Source organism: Natrix helvetica, assembly GCF_964273705.1.
Source record: "Natrix helvetica genome assembly, chromosome: 5".
In the NCBI taxonomy this organism is placed as follows: domain Eukaryota; kingdom Metazoa; phylum Chordata; class Lepidosauria; order Squamata; family Natricidae; genus Natrix; species Natrix helvetica.
Window position 1 is genome coordinate 63787519 of NC_138551.1, and position 17005 is coordinate 63804523.

General features: G+C 37.6%; 1 protein-coding gene across 1 annotated transcript in view; it reads left to right on the top strand.

Moving 5' to 3' along the window:
• TACC2 (transforming acidic coiled-coil containing protein 2) overlaps positions 1-17005 on the top strand; it is a 181744-nt gene that overhangs the window by 119806 nt on the left and 44933 nt on the right. Inside the window, exons 8-9 of the mRNA XM_081955664.1 lie at positions 10186-10334; positions 12621-12671. Of these exons, the coding sequence (XP_081811790.1) occupies positions 10186-10334; positions 12621-12671 (200 nt within the window). The remainder of the gene's footprint in view (positions 1-10185; positions 10335-12620; positions 12672-17005) is intronic.

The window sequence follows — 17005 nt, forward strand, 5'->3', positions numbered from 1 at the left end:
TTGTGAGATTTTGAGTGCAAACCTCCTTCCATCAGCAAGGGCATTGAAGATGAAACGTGGCTGGGTCTTTTAACATGACAATGATTCCAAACATACTGCCCGGGCAATGAAGGAGTGGCTTCGTAAGAAGGTCCTGGAGTGGCCTAGCCAGTCTCCAGATCTCAACCCCATAGAAAACCTTTGGAGGGAGTTGAAAGTCCGTGTTGCCCAGCGACAGCCCCAAAACATCACTGCTTTAGAGGAGATCTGCATGGAGGAATGGGCCAACATACCAGCAACAGTGTGTGCCAACCTTGTGAAGACTTACAGAAAACGTTTGACCTCTGTCATTGCCAACAAAGGATATATAACACAGTATTGAGAGGAACTTTTGATATTGACCAAATACTTATTTTCCAGCATAATTTGCAAATAAATTATTTCCAAATCAGCCAATGTGATTGTTTGGTCTTTTTTTTTTTACATTTTGTCTCTCACAGTTGAGGTCTACCTATGATGCCAATTACAGGCCTCTCTCATCTTTTTAAGTGGGAGAACTTGCACAATTGGTCGTTGACTAAATACTTTTTTGCCCCACTGTATGATGGGGAAACAGAAGTGATTCCTTTGTAACAGATGGATCACCATCTGGTTAGACTGCAGTATTTGGCTTCTACCTTCTTTCTTTCAACTGCAGAGTCAGTTTTGGGAATCATTTTCTGAATCTGAAACAATTCCGGAATCTGTTGCTGGGTAAATGCATTGTGATGTTGAAATCCTAATCAAAGCTGAATTAGTGAAACAATCCTGAATTTGTAAAAAAATCCAGAATCTGTTGGTGGGTGAATGTATTGTGATGTTGAAATCCTAATCAAAGCTAAATTAGTGAAATATCCTCTAATCATGCACTTGATTATTTGTTCCTATGTGTCCTTTCCCAGCCCACTGAGCCCAAAAATTCTTCAGTTTACAGCAGTGACGTGCAGTGAGGTTTATGGCTGGTGAGGCACTGACACAGTAGTGGGTTTCAAATATTTTTAGACTTGTGGACTTCAACTCCCAGAATTCCACAGCCAGGCATGCTCAGTTCTGATTTAAAATGACATCATTTGTTTTTCTCCTTTGCGAAATAAGTTTCCTTTTTTCATTTTCTTTTTCTTCTCCCTTCCCCTCCTTCCTCCCTCTCTCCCTTCCTCCCCCCCCCCTCTCTCTCTCACACACACACAGAAGTTGGATTGGACTATCTCTCCTACCCCCTTCCCTCTCTCATTCACTCTCAAACAAACAAACACACACACAAAAGTTGGATTGGATATCTTTTCCAGTGGCTTGAAAGCAACTCCTCTGCCATCCCCCCCATTCCCCTGCTGCCTTCCCCAAACACCTCCACCATTGCAAATGCAGCCTGCTGTATTATGGGTGGGAAATGCCTGGAACGCAATAAAGCCCATCCACTCACCTCCTGCTGGCAGACTGGGGTGAGAGGAGAGGCAGAGAAGCCGGAGGGGAGCCGATTCAAGCCTTCCAAAAGAAATAGACTGGGGGAAAGTGTGTGTGCTACAGCATGGCTCTTTGCCTGGCTTCCATGGATGACTCTGCTTAACTGTTAAAAAAGCCTCTAAAAAAACGCCCTCTACTATGAGGCAGGAGAACTGAGTTCCTCACCTACGTCAGGAATTTTTAGGCTTTTAATCCTTGCTTAACTCTGCTCGAGTGATCATAAAACACCTAAAGTCAGACTAGATGAGGCATGTAGTTCTCCTGCCTCATAGCACTTTTTAGAGGCTTTTTTAAACAGTTAAGCAGAATCATCCACAGTGAGGCAGCAACTAGCTCACTGGTTTACAGTACTGAGGAGTTACATAAAATTATGGCAGGTATCTAAAGTGACAGTGATTTAAGACTATGACTAAGCATTATTCAAAATGGATTGGAAAGTCTGTGTGGTGAGACTGATGATAATAAAGATCTCCATTACTCAAAATTACTTAAGAGAGCTGTTCCGAGGGGTTTAGAAGGTTGACCCAGTCTATTAAGGTTATGTACTCCTCCTTTGAAATTTGTTTTTTTCCCATGAAACTGCTTAGTATATACATTTAAACTATCCAAAAATATACTAAATCATATCATGTGAATCAATGAAACTCAAAGTTTTTATACCTCCAGAAAATCTGTTGTCATTCAGATACATTCTTTGCGGAACCCAACAGACCTCAAATACAATTTTTTTATGAATCAGCCTTAACCTCAGATCCATAGATATTATTCAAACGTTTTTAAGAACATGAATCCATTATGAGATATTATTGAAGATTCCAGTACTTTAGTCCATATTTGAAATATCCCAGAGATGTCCACTTAAAAATATTCTTTAAAATGGTTTTTGAGATAAGTATTTATGTTTTCGATGATTTTATGGTGTTTTGAGTTTTATTGTATGTTGTTTAATTCTGTGCTTTTATCGCTATTCATTCTGTTGTTAACTATTGCATAGACTGATTTGCAGGTTGGAAAAATGGGATATATATAAATAAACTTACTAAATATTAATAAATCTATTAGTTCCATGATGGACAATTATAATCTATAGGCATTTAAACGCCTCAGAGTGTTTTATCCAGGAATTTTCCTTCTTAACCAATTTTTGTCTGGCTGATAAGTGAATAAAGTGACAAAATTAGTGGACTAGAGGAATGCCATCAATATAGTTTACTTGGACTTCAGTAAGGCATTTGATAAGGTAGACCATAACCTACTACTAGATAAAGTAGAAGAATGTGGGTTGGATAGTATCACCACCAGATGGATTTATAACTGTCTGACCAACCACACTCAATGGGTAGTCCTCAATGGAACTGCATCTACATGGAGGGAAGTATGCAGTGGAGTACTCCAAGGCTCTGTTTTAGGCCCAGTACTCTTCAACATCTTCATCAATGATTTGGATGAGGGAATAAATGGGGAACTCATCAAATTTGCAGATGACCCCAAGCTGGCAGGAATAGCCAACACTCCAGAAGATAGGCTTAAGATACAGAAGGATCTTGACAAACTTGAACATTGGGCACTATCTAATAAAATGAAATTCAATGGTGAAAAGAGTAAGGTTCTACATTTAAGCAAGAAAAATGAAATGCACAGGTACAATATAGGTGGTACTTTGCTCAACAGTAGTAACGGTGAGAGGGATCTTGGAGTCCTAGTGGACAACCATTTAAATGTGAGCCAGCAGTGTGCAGTAGCTGCCAAAAAAGCCAACACAGTTCTAGGCTACATAAACAGAGGGATAGAATCAAGATCACGTGAAGTGTTAATACCACTTTATAATGCCTTGGTAAGGCCACACTTGGAATACTGCATTCAGTTCTGGTCGCCATGATGTAGAAAAGATGTGGAGACTCTAGAAAGAGTGCAGAGAAGAGCAACAAAGATGATTAGGGGACTGGAGACTAAAACATATGAAGAATGGTTGCAGAAACTGGGTATGTCTAGTTTAATGAAAAGAAGGACTAGGGGAGACATGATATCAGTGTCCAATATCTCAGGGGTTGTCACAAAGAAGAGGGAGTCCAACTATTCTTCAAGGCACCTGAGGGTAGAACAAGAAGCAATGGGTGGAAACTAATCAAGGAGAGAAGCAACTTAGAACTGAGGAGAAATTTCCTGACAGTTAGAACAATTAATCAGTGGAACAACGTGCCTCCAGAAGTTGTGAATGCCCCAACACTGGAAGTCTTTAAGAAGATGTTGGATAGCCATTTGTCTGAAATGGTATAGGGTTTCCTGCCTAGGCAGGGGGTTGGACTAGAAGACCTCCAAGGTCCCTTTCAACTCTGCTATTGTATTGTATTGTATTAATACAACGAATCTTTTCCATGCTCCAATGAGAGCAGTTGCATCCCATGGTAGAAATTGGACTTCAGAAGATGTGCCCTACAAGAAACAATGAGGTTGGCCATGTGACTTTAAAAGCAAAAGGTGGGTAGTAAGGCAAGATGATGTGTCCTTATCCTATAACTGATGGAAAGTTTGTTTAATGAAGTTGAGTGTTATAATACTGTTTTCTTGGGGGGAAACATTGTGTCCAGAATTTTATAAGTTAATCAGCATTCAAGTAGTCTGATGACAGATGAGTTTAAAGGCACAAGAAATAGATTGATGTGTATGATACTTTTCCATCTGTATTGTGTCTTTTGTTATATTATATCCTTTTTGCACACATTTTATTATGACTATGCTATATAAATAAAATTCATTGTTAGTTTTGGAAATTGAGATGTTAAAAGAAGGACTCACAATATTCCTTATATTGTGTCTTTTTGTTATTTTATATCCTTTTTGCACACATTTTATTAGGACTATGCTTTATAAATAAAATTCATTGTTAGTTTTTGGAAATTGAGATTTTAAAAGAAGGATTCATAATATTCCTTGTATTCAGAGTATGCAAAGAAAAAAGAATGAATATGGTTACTTTACAATGTATTTCTGTGATGGCATAATAATAGTACAGTAAATGGTTTTGTTTAATTAAGATTCATATTGGTTTCTTCAGAATATTTATGGACTGCTGTTTAAGGTTCAAAGAATTGGTTCACCGACACGAGTGTATACTGAACCTAGAATTTTCATTTATGTCAGATGCATGAAGGTTTAGCAGGTAGAGTTGCAATACATTATTCTTTAATATTAGCATACATTTTCTTTTCTTTTACATTGATAAAATATGCAGTGTTATTTAACTATGAAAGACAATAATACCATTGCAGTTAAACAGTGTGCTGTTATATACAGCATACTGCTTGGCTTCATTTATAAACGTTTACTACAGTACTAAATTAATCCCTCTCTCTCCTCATGCTAATATTCTTGACCTAAATACTTTAAAAGGAAATGTGATTAAGAGAAGAGGATTAGGATTTACGGCAAAAGTTTTATATAAGGTACCATAGCAAGAATTGTTAAAAATTTTCAAAAGACCTTATATGACATTTACCAGTAAATTCAGTTTTAAATTATCATTATTCTTGAAAACATGTTTTGATTTATTTTACTATAACGATTTTCTATTTAATTTTTCTACTTTCAGAGTTTTTTTCCTTCGTGGGTATGAAAATTGCACCCTTTAAATTTTTTTAATTTTATCAATCTTCAGTGGTCTGGAACAACATATAATTGGTCCATCTTCTCTGGCCTGGATAGGTACAGGAAATTGCATATTTAATGTTTATTTTTTAAATCATAATAGTATAGTACCCCAAATAGAATGTGCAGTGAAGAAGACCAATACTTGTATGTCCTGCTCAAGGAATTAATTTTGAATTCAGGATATCTGAATTTAATTTTTTTATGATTAATAGGCTGATGTTTTAATAGTAGTACAGTTGCTATGAGGAACTTTTTAAATCTAAAGGGCCATTTTGGGGAGGGAAAAAAAGGAGGAAAAAAAGCTATAGCTTAATAGTAGAATATACTCATTGTGTTTAGAACATCTCAGCTTTAGTTTTTCCTATATCCAAATAGGGTTTCAGCAAGACATCCTAATGAATCATTAGTAGGCAGTTTCAGTAATAAACTGTAGGGCACTGTACCAGTTTTGGAGCATTTACCAATAACATATAGAAAAGTCTGCAATTGAACAAAACGATCAGGGAACACAGAAATATTGTGATAGTTAACTAAAACTAATTTGAGAAGTGTAATTTTTAATTGTGGGAACATCTCTTAATAGCTTTAAGATAGTAGATGTATGCTAGTTCAGTTTTTTATTCTTATTCTGAAGATTTCTCATGCATTCTATAGACACATTTATTTATCATTCAGTCATTCATTTGGGTATTTAGACATTTGTTTGTTTATGAAAATTTATATGGCTGCCCAACTCACCCTCAGTTATTCCGGGTGGTTTACAAAGATAAAAATCCAATACAAAAACAATTTTAAAAAAGCAATAACTTCCCACCCATGCTAAAATTTCATCTGCGTCTGTTGCTTTCATGTGGAAAAGTTTCATTTTCTGGCACCGTTCTACGTTACATCTCTTCAGTAAAAATGAATATTTTTGCAGTGATTCCTAGGCTCGTAACCAAAATGTGTGATAGATTTTAAAATGCTGTCGTCTGGAACTATCCTGACATAAGCAAGAGATGCAATATGTGTGTGTGTGTGTGTGTGTGTGTGTGTGTGTGTGTGTTGTATTTGTGCTGATAAATAAATAAAGGGAGACTAGTATAGATCTATTTCAAGCTATTTAGCTCTCATCAGCTAGCCATACCCTTACTGGGATTTGAACCTGGGCTGTATTACATATTAGGCAGAAAGCCACTAAGCCACAGGCTCTCCTCCTTATCAGCTGAGCCAGGGAAATAGGTATGTATTTGTGTTACAACCCCTGGTATGCCCAAATATGGGAGGGAGCTCACTACTCCCCCTTTCTGTCCTTCGGCTCATTACAGAAGACCACCCAGGCAGAAAACCATATTTTTATTTTTAATGTTGCCTTTGCTATGTTTGTGTTGTATTTGTGCTGATAAATAAATAAAGGGAGACTAATATAGATCTATTTCAAGCATATGGTTTTCTGCCTGGATGGTCTTCTGTAATGAGCCGAAGGACAGAAAGGGGGAGTAGTGAGCTCCCTCCCATATCTGGGCATACCAGGGGTTGTAACACAAATACATACCTATTTCCCTGGCTCAGCTGATAAGGAGGAGAGCCTGTGGCTTAGTGGCTTTCTGCCTAATATGTAATACAGCCCAGGTTCAAATCCCAGTAAGGGTATGGCTAGCTGATGAGAGCTAAATAGCTTGAAATAGATCTATATTAGTCTCCCTTTATTTATTTATCAGCACAAATACAACACAAACATAGCAAAGGCAACATTAAAAATAAAAATATGGTTTCTGCCTGGATGGTTTTCTGTAATGAGCCGAAGGACAGAAAGGGGGAGTAGTGAGATCCCTCCCATATTTGGGCATACCAGGGGTTTGTCTCCATGTTGGTTTCTCATCCCAGGTCAAAGTGATGTGGAACCATGTTCTGGCAGGAATGCCAGTCCCATAGCATATACTGTACATCAGTGTTTCTCAACCTTGGCGACTTGAAGAGGTTTGAACTTCAACTCCCAGAAGTCTCAAGCCAGCATGGGAGAATTATGGGAATTGAAGTGCAAACCTCTTCAAGTCGCCAAGGTTGAGAAACACTGATGTATAGGTATATCTCATCAGCTAAGGAAAAGACTTTCTTAACTCAGCCAGTTATATATCTTCATTCCTAAGTGAGGTATTCTGTTATCAGTATCTTCTAGATACCAGGAGAAAAAACCACCCTACCATTTTTATTGAACTTTACATTTTAAGTTGCAAGGAGATAGATAAGGAACAGTAGTTCTGAAGTCTGAGAAGGAGTGGTATGAAAGCTTAAATTAAGCTTTAAACAAAAAAAATAGCTAGGTAACATTTGTGATTCAAAAACAAATGCTGCTTTAAGTTTTACAATACAGGGTTAACTGAAATGATATAGCACAATCTTACTTAATTTCTGTGGAATGTGAATAGGACCCATTTTTTATTTTATTTTTTGGAATTACGGTCAATGGGATTGTGTCTGGTTAAGAGAGATTAATTCATCTTCAGTCTTCCTCTCTATTTTTTTCTACTGCTTAAAAATTTCCAGGTAAGCCTGAAGAAGTGCCTGTAGCATACATAAGCAGAAGAAAATGCTATTTATTAAGACTATGGAGAAAATGTAAAACAATAGTGCATCAGATAAGAATGCCATCTTTGATCCATATGTTTTCAGCAAGTGTTTGAAACAGAACTTGTCTGACATATGTTTACTGTAAGGTAATATATGATGTAACCCTAACAAGGATAACCTTTGTAAAAGAAAATAGGTTGTGCTTTTATTCTGATAATAGCTCTTATTGAAAATAACAGTGTATGTTATTGACTTTTTTTAAAAAATGCTTTCATCTTTATTTAAATAGGATAAGGGATTAAGCAAAGAGGTCGTAAAATTTCAAGTTGTATTCAGGGAAGGTCTTTCGGTAGAGTAGTGTAATTTTTATTTTTCTTCAACAGAATGAATGTATTTATGCTGATTCAGAGTGGTACTATATTGGGGAGTTGGGATGATTGGATGTAGCTTAGTAGGAGCAATAGTAATAAATGTTGTATAATTTATCTTTTACACCTTGCACAAACATAGACTGAACCCAGAAACTATTTTTTTTAAATGTGTTCTGAGGAGCTATAATAAACAGCAAAAATATGTCAGCTGCTGGCAATTTTACTTAAAACAAATGTAAGCAAAATGAAAAAAAGGGAATTGGATGAATTTGCCAAAAATATTTTGGTTTTGCACAGATTTAATAAAGCAAGTGATTTTGGAAAGGATGGCTGGTTCTAGACAGCTAAATGTCTATCAGTGTCAGATAAAATGTCACTGATATTCTGCAGAAATAACAGAGAGGAGAGAAATTCCTCAAAATCAGGAAGAATACAAAAAATAGTTACCTACTACCTTTTTAGACATCCTACCAAAATCCCGACTTAAATGATTCCTGTCGAAATGCCAGTTCAGGCAATTGTCCATAGTCATTGAAAAGGAATTCTTTATAGCATCCAGGTCATGGTTGTCCCAAAGGTGCGTTTTCAAGAGGCAACTGGACTTTCTGGTTTTTCTTTGAAGATGTTTCACTCTTCATCCAAGCAGCTTCTTCAGCTCTGTGTTTTTCCATTTCATTCATAAAAACTAACCTTTGTTTATTTTCAGCTCTATGATATCCATAAACTCAAATGATAATTTGCTTTAACTTCATCTTTGTGGATCTTAAAATTCATTGTATACTATTTACTTTCAACATCATTTTTACTAAAGTAACCTTTCACCATTTAGCATCCTACAGATGTACTAGACACTGTGATGCCTTCAAGTGTGTTTTGATTTCTCTTGACTGCATGGACAAGTTTATGGAGTTTTTTTAGGCATTTTCAGAACTGGTTTGCTATTGCTGTCTTCTTAATGGTAAAAGTGACTGGCCCAAGTGATTCCACATCTAATGCAGGAGTAGAACTCAGACCTCTCCTCTTCTAGTCCAGCCCCTTAACCATTAGAGCAAAACCTATAATTCCCAGTATCACTCTCAGGGGAAAGTTATAATCCAGAACATTTGCACATTGTCTTATGGAAGGTAAAATGTTCCATCTTTAGTTATTTAATTAGTTCTACCTTTGCATACTTCATTTATGGTGGTGATTATCTTGTTCTTCAGTGTCTGCTTATTTGTTTGAAGTAGTTTTAAAAATTAAGTTCAAAGGTCTTTATGCAGAAAATGGTTTAAAATATTATTTTAAAGTAGTCTAAATAAATTTATGGCAATAGGTGTGATAAAGTTGTCAAAACTGTCATATGTGATGAATGGGACAATCAGGATATATGAAATGAAGGTGTGAATGAATGAATGAATGAATGAATGAATGAATGAATGAATGAATGAACGAATGAATGACTTTACTGAAAGCCAGCATTTCTGAAGAAAGGAAGGATGCTTTCCCATATACCGGGAATGTCTGTGTTTTGTATGAACTGTGAAAAATGAGTCTCTTGTCTCCATTAACAGTCCTTTAGTCTAAAAGGTGAGGCAGCCTCCAATGTCCACCTAAAGGCCGTGTTTTCTTGTTTTGTAGGAACTCTCATTCAGCTGCACATCAAGGTAGATCTCTTCAGACTTGAGAGCATTATGAGACTCTCATAAGATTTTGCTTATTAGGTTTGCTTATGCTTGTGCCAAGACAAAAAAAAATCCAACATCCTATCAACAGATTCCATTAACATTGCTTCTGTTTGTCTGTGCTGAAGCCTCCTTTATGCCACAAAGGCAGGCTTTTTTTTCAGCGCCTTTCACTTTATCCTGCCTGCATGTTTGCTTTTGTGATGTCTCGAAATCTTTTAGTATCAAGATTTCTTCCAAATAAAGTTGAGAACATGATATTCTGCTCCAGAAATCATGCTGCAAAAAAAAAAGCCTAATAGTTTCTCAGGAGCTCTGAAAAAAAAAGCAGAGGTATTCTTGCTTCCTTAGATAGGAGAGCTCTGCAAACTTTGCAAAAGTTGTTTGTTTTTGTTTGACTTGCTGTTGGGGGAGAGAAAAAATAGCCATGTAATACTTTGCTTCCCCCTCCCTCATTTGTTATGTATGCTCAGGAGTTCAGACTCTGAAGAAGCATTTGAAACACCAGAATCTACAACTCCTGTAAAGGCTGCACTTCCGCTACCAGAACTACCACCTGAAATTGTAGCATTCGACATAGAGGAACAAGAAATAACACCTCAGCTTCCATCAGAAGACCCAGGTAACAATTGTACAGGGAATAGGATGGGCCACTCTGCACATGCACAGTTTGAGCACTTGATGAGCCCCAGAACAGAATGGTAATCCCAAGAGGCTTCGTATTCCTAAGGGATTTTGGTAGCTTGGTAGTACCAAAGGTGCTTTTTCAGGGGGCAACTGGACTTTCTTGTTTTTTTCTTTTGAAGACATCTCGCTTCTCATCCAAGAAGCTTCTTCAGCTCTGGCAGGATAGTGGAGAATGGAACTGGGCATGGCTAGTCTAGTGAAGAGAAGGACCAGGGGATACATGATAGTAGTCTTCCAATATTTGAGGGGCTGCCACAGAGAGGAAGTGGTCAAGCTGTTTTCCAAAGAACCTATAGGCCAGACAAGGAATAATGGATGGAAACTGAACAAGGAGAGATTTAACATGGAAATAAGGATACATTTTCTGACAGAGAGAACTATCAACCAGTGGAACAGCTTGCCTTCAGAAGTTGTGGGAGCTTCATGACTGGAAGCTTTCAAGAAGAGACTGGACTGCTGTCTGTCAGAAATGGTGTAGGATCTCTTCCTTGGACCGGCGGTTGGACTAGATGACCTACAAGGTCCCTTTCAACTCTGTTAACCTGTAAAAAAATTGCATTCTTTTAGAGGGTTGTTGAAGCACTTGGAAATTTTGTCTCTGTCACCTGAGTAGTATTCCTGGTTCCCGTAGACTCCAATTTTTCCTCTGGAAATCCATTCCTACTCTCAAACCATTCAAAGGGAGTTCATCCCAAATTGTGTAGCTAAAAGTCTGTAGAGATTCTCAGTCATCCCTCTAATGGTTGTCCCAAAGGTGCTTTTTCAGGAAGCAACTGGACTTTTTTGTTTTGAAGATGCTTTACTTTTCATCCAAGAAGCTTCTTCAGCTCTGACAGGATAGTGGGAACAGGAATGGATTTCCAGAGGAAAAATTGCAGACTACAAGAACCAGGAGTACTACTCAGGTGACCCTGAGGAGGACACAAATAAACCTCCCAAGTGCTCCAACAACCCTCTAAAAGGATGCAAATGATCAGCTGTCTGCAAGAAATATAAATCCTTCCATTCCCCGCTATCCTGTCAGAGCTAAAGAAGCTTCTTGGGTGAGATGCAAAATATCTTCAAAAGGAAAAACAAGGAAGTCCAGTTGCCTCCTGAAGAAGCACCTTTGGGACAACCAGGATGACTGAGAATCTCTACAGACTCTTAGCTTGGTAGTAGAAAGGTTTAACCATTAACAATAATTCTGATTGAGAACTTGCAAAGTGGCCATTGGTTAACCATCAAGCTTTATTGTAAAGCAACTTTATATGTTAGTTAAAATTACAGATTATCTCATTACCTGTAAGAGCTTGTATAAACACATTTAAATTTAATATTTCATTTTTGAGACCTCCTGATTCCTCTAGATAGAATTTAGAACTAAGAAAAATTTAAAAGAAAATAACATATATCACAGAAAAGGGAATACAGCTAGTCCTCAGCTCACGATCACAATAGAGCACCACATTTTTGTTGCTAAGCGAAACATTTGTTAAGTGAATTTTGCCCCATTTTACAACCTTTTCTGCCACAGTTGTTAAATGAATCACTATAGTTGTTAAATTAGTGACACAGTTGTTAAATGAATGTGGCTACCTCATTGACTTTGCTTATCAAAAAGTCACAATCACATGACCCCGGGACCCTGCAACTGTCATAAATATGAGTCCATTGCCAAGGGTCTGAATTTTGATCCCGTGACCATGAGGTGCTGCAAGAGTTCTAAGTGTGAAAAATGGTCGTAACTCTCTTTTTCCAGTGCCGTTGCAACTTTGAACGGCCACTAAACAAACTGTTGTAACTCGAGGACTACCTGTACCACTGATCAAACAATTAAATGCCTGTTGGATGGCGCTTTTTTTTTTGCATATTTCATACATGTATATGAACAGTGAAGATGAGAATTATATCCAAGCTGACCTTCTTAATAACTAGAAACTTTTCCCATATTTTTTGACTTCTTGTATCTGACAGTAATTTACTGATAGGATTCAGTGTTTGGGAATCAGTTTTGCTTCTCTCACCAATAGTGACTAAACCTTTTACTACTTTTCTAACTTGTAGAAACTTCTACCTGCCCTCTCTATAAAGTGCTGGATGCAGTTGCTGGAGCCCTTTGAAAAATTGTTAGTATAATTGTGGTGTTTGTAGTCCATTTAAATACAACTGGAGCCCATTAAACCATGCTAAGCTTTTGTCCAGACCTCAGTCACTTCTTGATTTTTTTTGCATTTTTCAGGTTACAGTCCCAGCACACCTGACAAAGGTCAAGAGAACTCCGAGCCTCCAAGTAAGTTGGATAGGAATGCTGTAAAATATTATCCCATCATTAGTTTCCCAACTTCCCCTAACCCATCCACCCGCCCCACATATATGTCTGTGTTTATGTTTGTGTACACAGGGAGAAATGGAAGCTTTGAGACTCCGTTTATTGATCTTTGCTTACGATGAATCTTGGCTTACATTAGAATTCAGAGGTTTGGGATCAAGCAAGTTGCAAAATATTGTAAATAAATACACAAGCTTGGTTAATCTTCTGACAGCCTGTAACAGTTAGAATATCAGGTCTGCTCTTCTGCTTTCAAACCCTGTGCAGTGAATGCAAAGTTAATGCAGTAAGAGGTGAAGAATCTAGAATTCTATGGTGAATGAGAAGTACCCCCTCAAAAAAATAACAGTAAAATGTATCTAAAGCTTAAAAAAAAGTAACAGCAATAATAATAACAACAAAATAATAATACATACAAGTAGTCCCTGGATTACGACCACAATTGACCCCAGAATTTATGTTGCTAAGTGAGAAATTTGTTGAGTTTTGTCCCATTTTAATACTTTTCTTGCCACATTTGTTAAGTGAATCAATGCAGTTGTTAAATTAATCACATGTTTGTTAAGTGACTCTGGCTTCCCCATTGACTTTGCTTGTCAGAAAGTTACAAAAGAGGGTCACATGACCCCGGGACACTGCAACCATCATATGAACCAGTTGTCAAGCATCCCATTGTAAATCACATGACCATAGGAATGCTACAACGGTCATAAGTGTGAAAAATGATTATAAGTCACTTTTTTCACTGCTGTTGTAACTCGAAACGGTGACTAAACAAACTTTTAATTCGAGGAGTACCTATATCCTATCGTAAGTCCTCCATTATGGGCACTTCTCGACTCTCTGAATTCTTAGCACTTGCTCTGCAAACGGGGGAACTTTTTGAGTCAATATTCATACAACTGGAAAGCACCTAGACCAAGGGTCTTCAAACTTGGCAACATTAAAACTTGTGGACTTCAACACACAGTTGAAGTCCACAAGTCTTAAAGTTGCCAAGTTTGAAGACCCTTGGTCTAGACCAGTGATGGTGAACCTGTTTTTGCTCCCGTGCCATAAGTGGGGGGAGCGCAGGGGGGGGTCGAGTGCGGGCGTGCCGCACCCATAATGCAACACGTAACCTGCCAGTGCGCATGCGCGCACAACGTGCGACCCCCCCCATTTTTACATTTTTTTTGCCCTCCCTAGGCTCCAGGGGCTTTATAGGAGCCTGGGGAGAGCGAAAAGAGCCTCCCCGGACCCCCCGGAGGCCCTCCGGAGGCTTCAGGGACTGTCCGGAGGCTTCCCTGAAGCCTTCTGAGCGCTTAAAACTACCCTCCGAGCAAACCGGAAGTGACTTCCGGGTTGCTCGGAGGGTCGTTTTAAACACTCCGAAGGTGTCAGGGAAGCCTCGGACGGTCCCTGAAGCCTTCGGAGCGCTTAAAACCACCCTCCGAGCAACCCGGAAGTCACTTCCGGTTTGCTCGGAGGGTGGTTTTAAGCGTTCCGAAGGCTTCAGGGACAGTTCCTGAAGCCTCCGGGGGGAGGGAGGCTCTTTTCGCCCTCCCCAGGCTCCTATAAAGCCTCTGGAGCCTGGGGAAGGCGAAAAATAGCTTTTAAAAATGGTGAACTCAGCTGGCCAGCGCGCGCATGCGCGCTGGCCAGCTGACAGGGCAGCGCCTTGCGTGCCCTGACAAATGGCTCCGCGTGCCACTTGTGGCACGTGTGCCATAGGTTCGCCATCACGGGTCTAGACTGTCTTCTAAAGACCAAAGATACCATTTTCAAAAGCACCTGTAATTACTTGGCTACAACTTTTGTTTGAATATCAGTAAATGTTCTTCACCATTTCATATTTTTCTGCAAAAAAGTGTCTACACCATTATGCTGTCAGCAAATACAAGTACATGGAGACACCTTTTATTTGGTGCCCAACTGCATAGAGGAATCAGGATTTTGTTCTAGATGTATGAATACCCCTGCTTGACTTTCACCCTTTTTACGTTTATTTTAAATTTGTTCAGAACAAATTATCTTTTCACATAAAATTGAAAAGGAAATTAATTTTCCAATGTGATAAAGAAATCTAAGTGAAAAAGGAGGAAAATCATTTACATTAAATAGGATTTGAAGAGGAGCCTTTAATTACTAAATTAAATTGCAACTCATTCTGAGCTTCCAGTTATTCACTTTTATTCCTGTTTATTTCTCTCCCTTTCTGTTATCCTTTTTTCTTTCATTCCTTGTTTTAAGTAGTAAAAAGTACTATATGCACAACTGTCCAAAGTGAAAAGAAAGATTACCTTTCTTTTTATAGCAACTTTCCATATCAGCTAAGTTAATTGAGTTTCTGAATGAAAGACTGGATGTAAATGTAATAAACACTTCCTATTTATGTATGATTTATATCCATGGTTATTTCCTTATGTTCTACATGTATTTATATTCCAACCCAAAAGACCTCTGGTGTGATATTATCCAAAGCCCAGTACTATTCATAAGGCAAAGCCATGTCAGACTTAATGTAACAGAAAAACTCCAGTCTCTGTGAGTAAATGTCATGAATAGTAAAACCCTGGTGGAGGCTGCTTTGAAGTAAAAGGGCAACATTCCTTTCATTTCTGACCAGTTTTTAGTGTCAAGAGGGCAGGATTAAAAAAACCTCTCCAGACACAAAGCTGCATTGTCTACTATTCAACGTTTCCTGGAATGGTTTTTCCACTTGATTGTTCTGTTTTCTTTAATACATTGAACAGGGTTCTTAGGGTAGCTTGTGTATGCACCTTTGAAGTTAAGAGTATAAAAAACGAGGAAAATACTCAGTACTGGGAATTATTCTACATTGTTTATCCTAGTAAATTAACTGCAAAATCAGGTCTTTGAATACTTCTAATAGTGATAATGTGGTGAGTTCATTAGAAAAATAATGTGTTGGGACAAATAAATTCATTGCAAGAATACTTAATATAAAAGACCCCCCGACCTCAATTTTTGGATTCTTCCTTGCATTTTTGCTCTTTCATTGAGATAAACATTCAATGGGTAGTTTTTTAAATGTAATTAACATGCTAAAAAACATTGGTAGATATAATTCCCCCTCCGCAGAATATGGGTATACAGGTGAAACTCGAAAAATTAGAATATCGTGCAAAAGTTCATTTATTTCAGTAATGCAACTTAAAGGTGAAACTAATATATGAGATAACACTCATTACATGCAAAGCAAGATAGTTCAAGCCGTGATTTGTCATAATTGTGATGATTATGGCGTACAGCTCATGAAAACTCCAAATCCACCATCTCAGAAAATTAGAATATTACATGCAATCAATAAAACAAGGATTGTACATAGAACAATATCGGACCTCTGAAAAGTATAAGCATGCATATGTACTCAGTACTTGGTTTGGGCCCCTTTTGCAGCAATTACTACCTCAATGCGGCGTGGCATGGAAGCTATCAACCTGTAGCACTGCTTAGATGCTTAGATGACGATAACGGAACCTCTCACATTCAGACAAAACATTATATATTGTGAATGTGCATCCTTTTACTGTGAATATAATGAAGCAATTTTAGATATTTTAGCAGTCAGATACATAAGCTCAGTGTTTTCTTTCTTTTTTTAAATAGCATGTAAAACTCCTATGATTGCATCATTGAATTTTGCAATAATTTTCCATCAAAATAAAGTAGGCTTAATAGCAATAGCTCAAATAATTGTCTACTGGAATCATTAAATAGATTGTGAATATGCTTTGTTCTTAAGAGACACTTTATGAGATCACATGACTACTACAATAATTGCTAGGGGGAAATGACTATTCATCTACTGAATACATCAACATTGACAGCCAGTAATAATGCTGTAAATTATTTCCACTTTGATTCTTTACCATTGGTGCCTTATCAATTGGAAATATAATAAGAATGTAATTGTTTAGCTGAAGGAAGGGCAGTGTGGTCTAGCAATTTAAATTTAAATTAATCAATTTGGTATTCTGGTAGGGAAGTCATATTCAAATGAAATCACCATTTGCACTCAATAATCCTATTTAGTATCTTAGAATTTAGAATGCTCAGATTTATTTTAAGGGATGGCATCAAAAATTGTAGTTACTGCACTAAGGTAATAAACATGCTTATAATTTTCAAGATGGACCATGCCTGCCAGTTTCTACAATTTGTAAATTATTTTAACCCAGTAAGCTACCTTGGAAGGTTAAAAAAAGAAACTACAAACACCATCCTTTTTATGCATGTGATATCAGAACATATAAAAGGAGAAGGCTTTGCATTCTACTGCTACAACACAG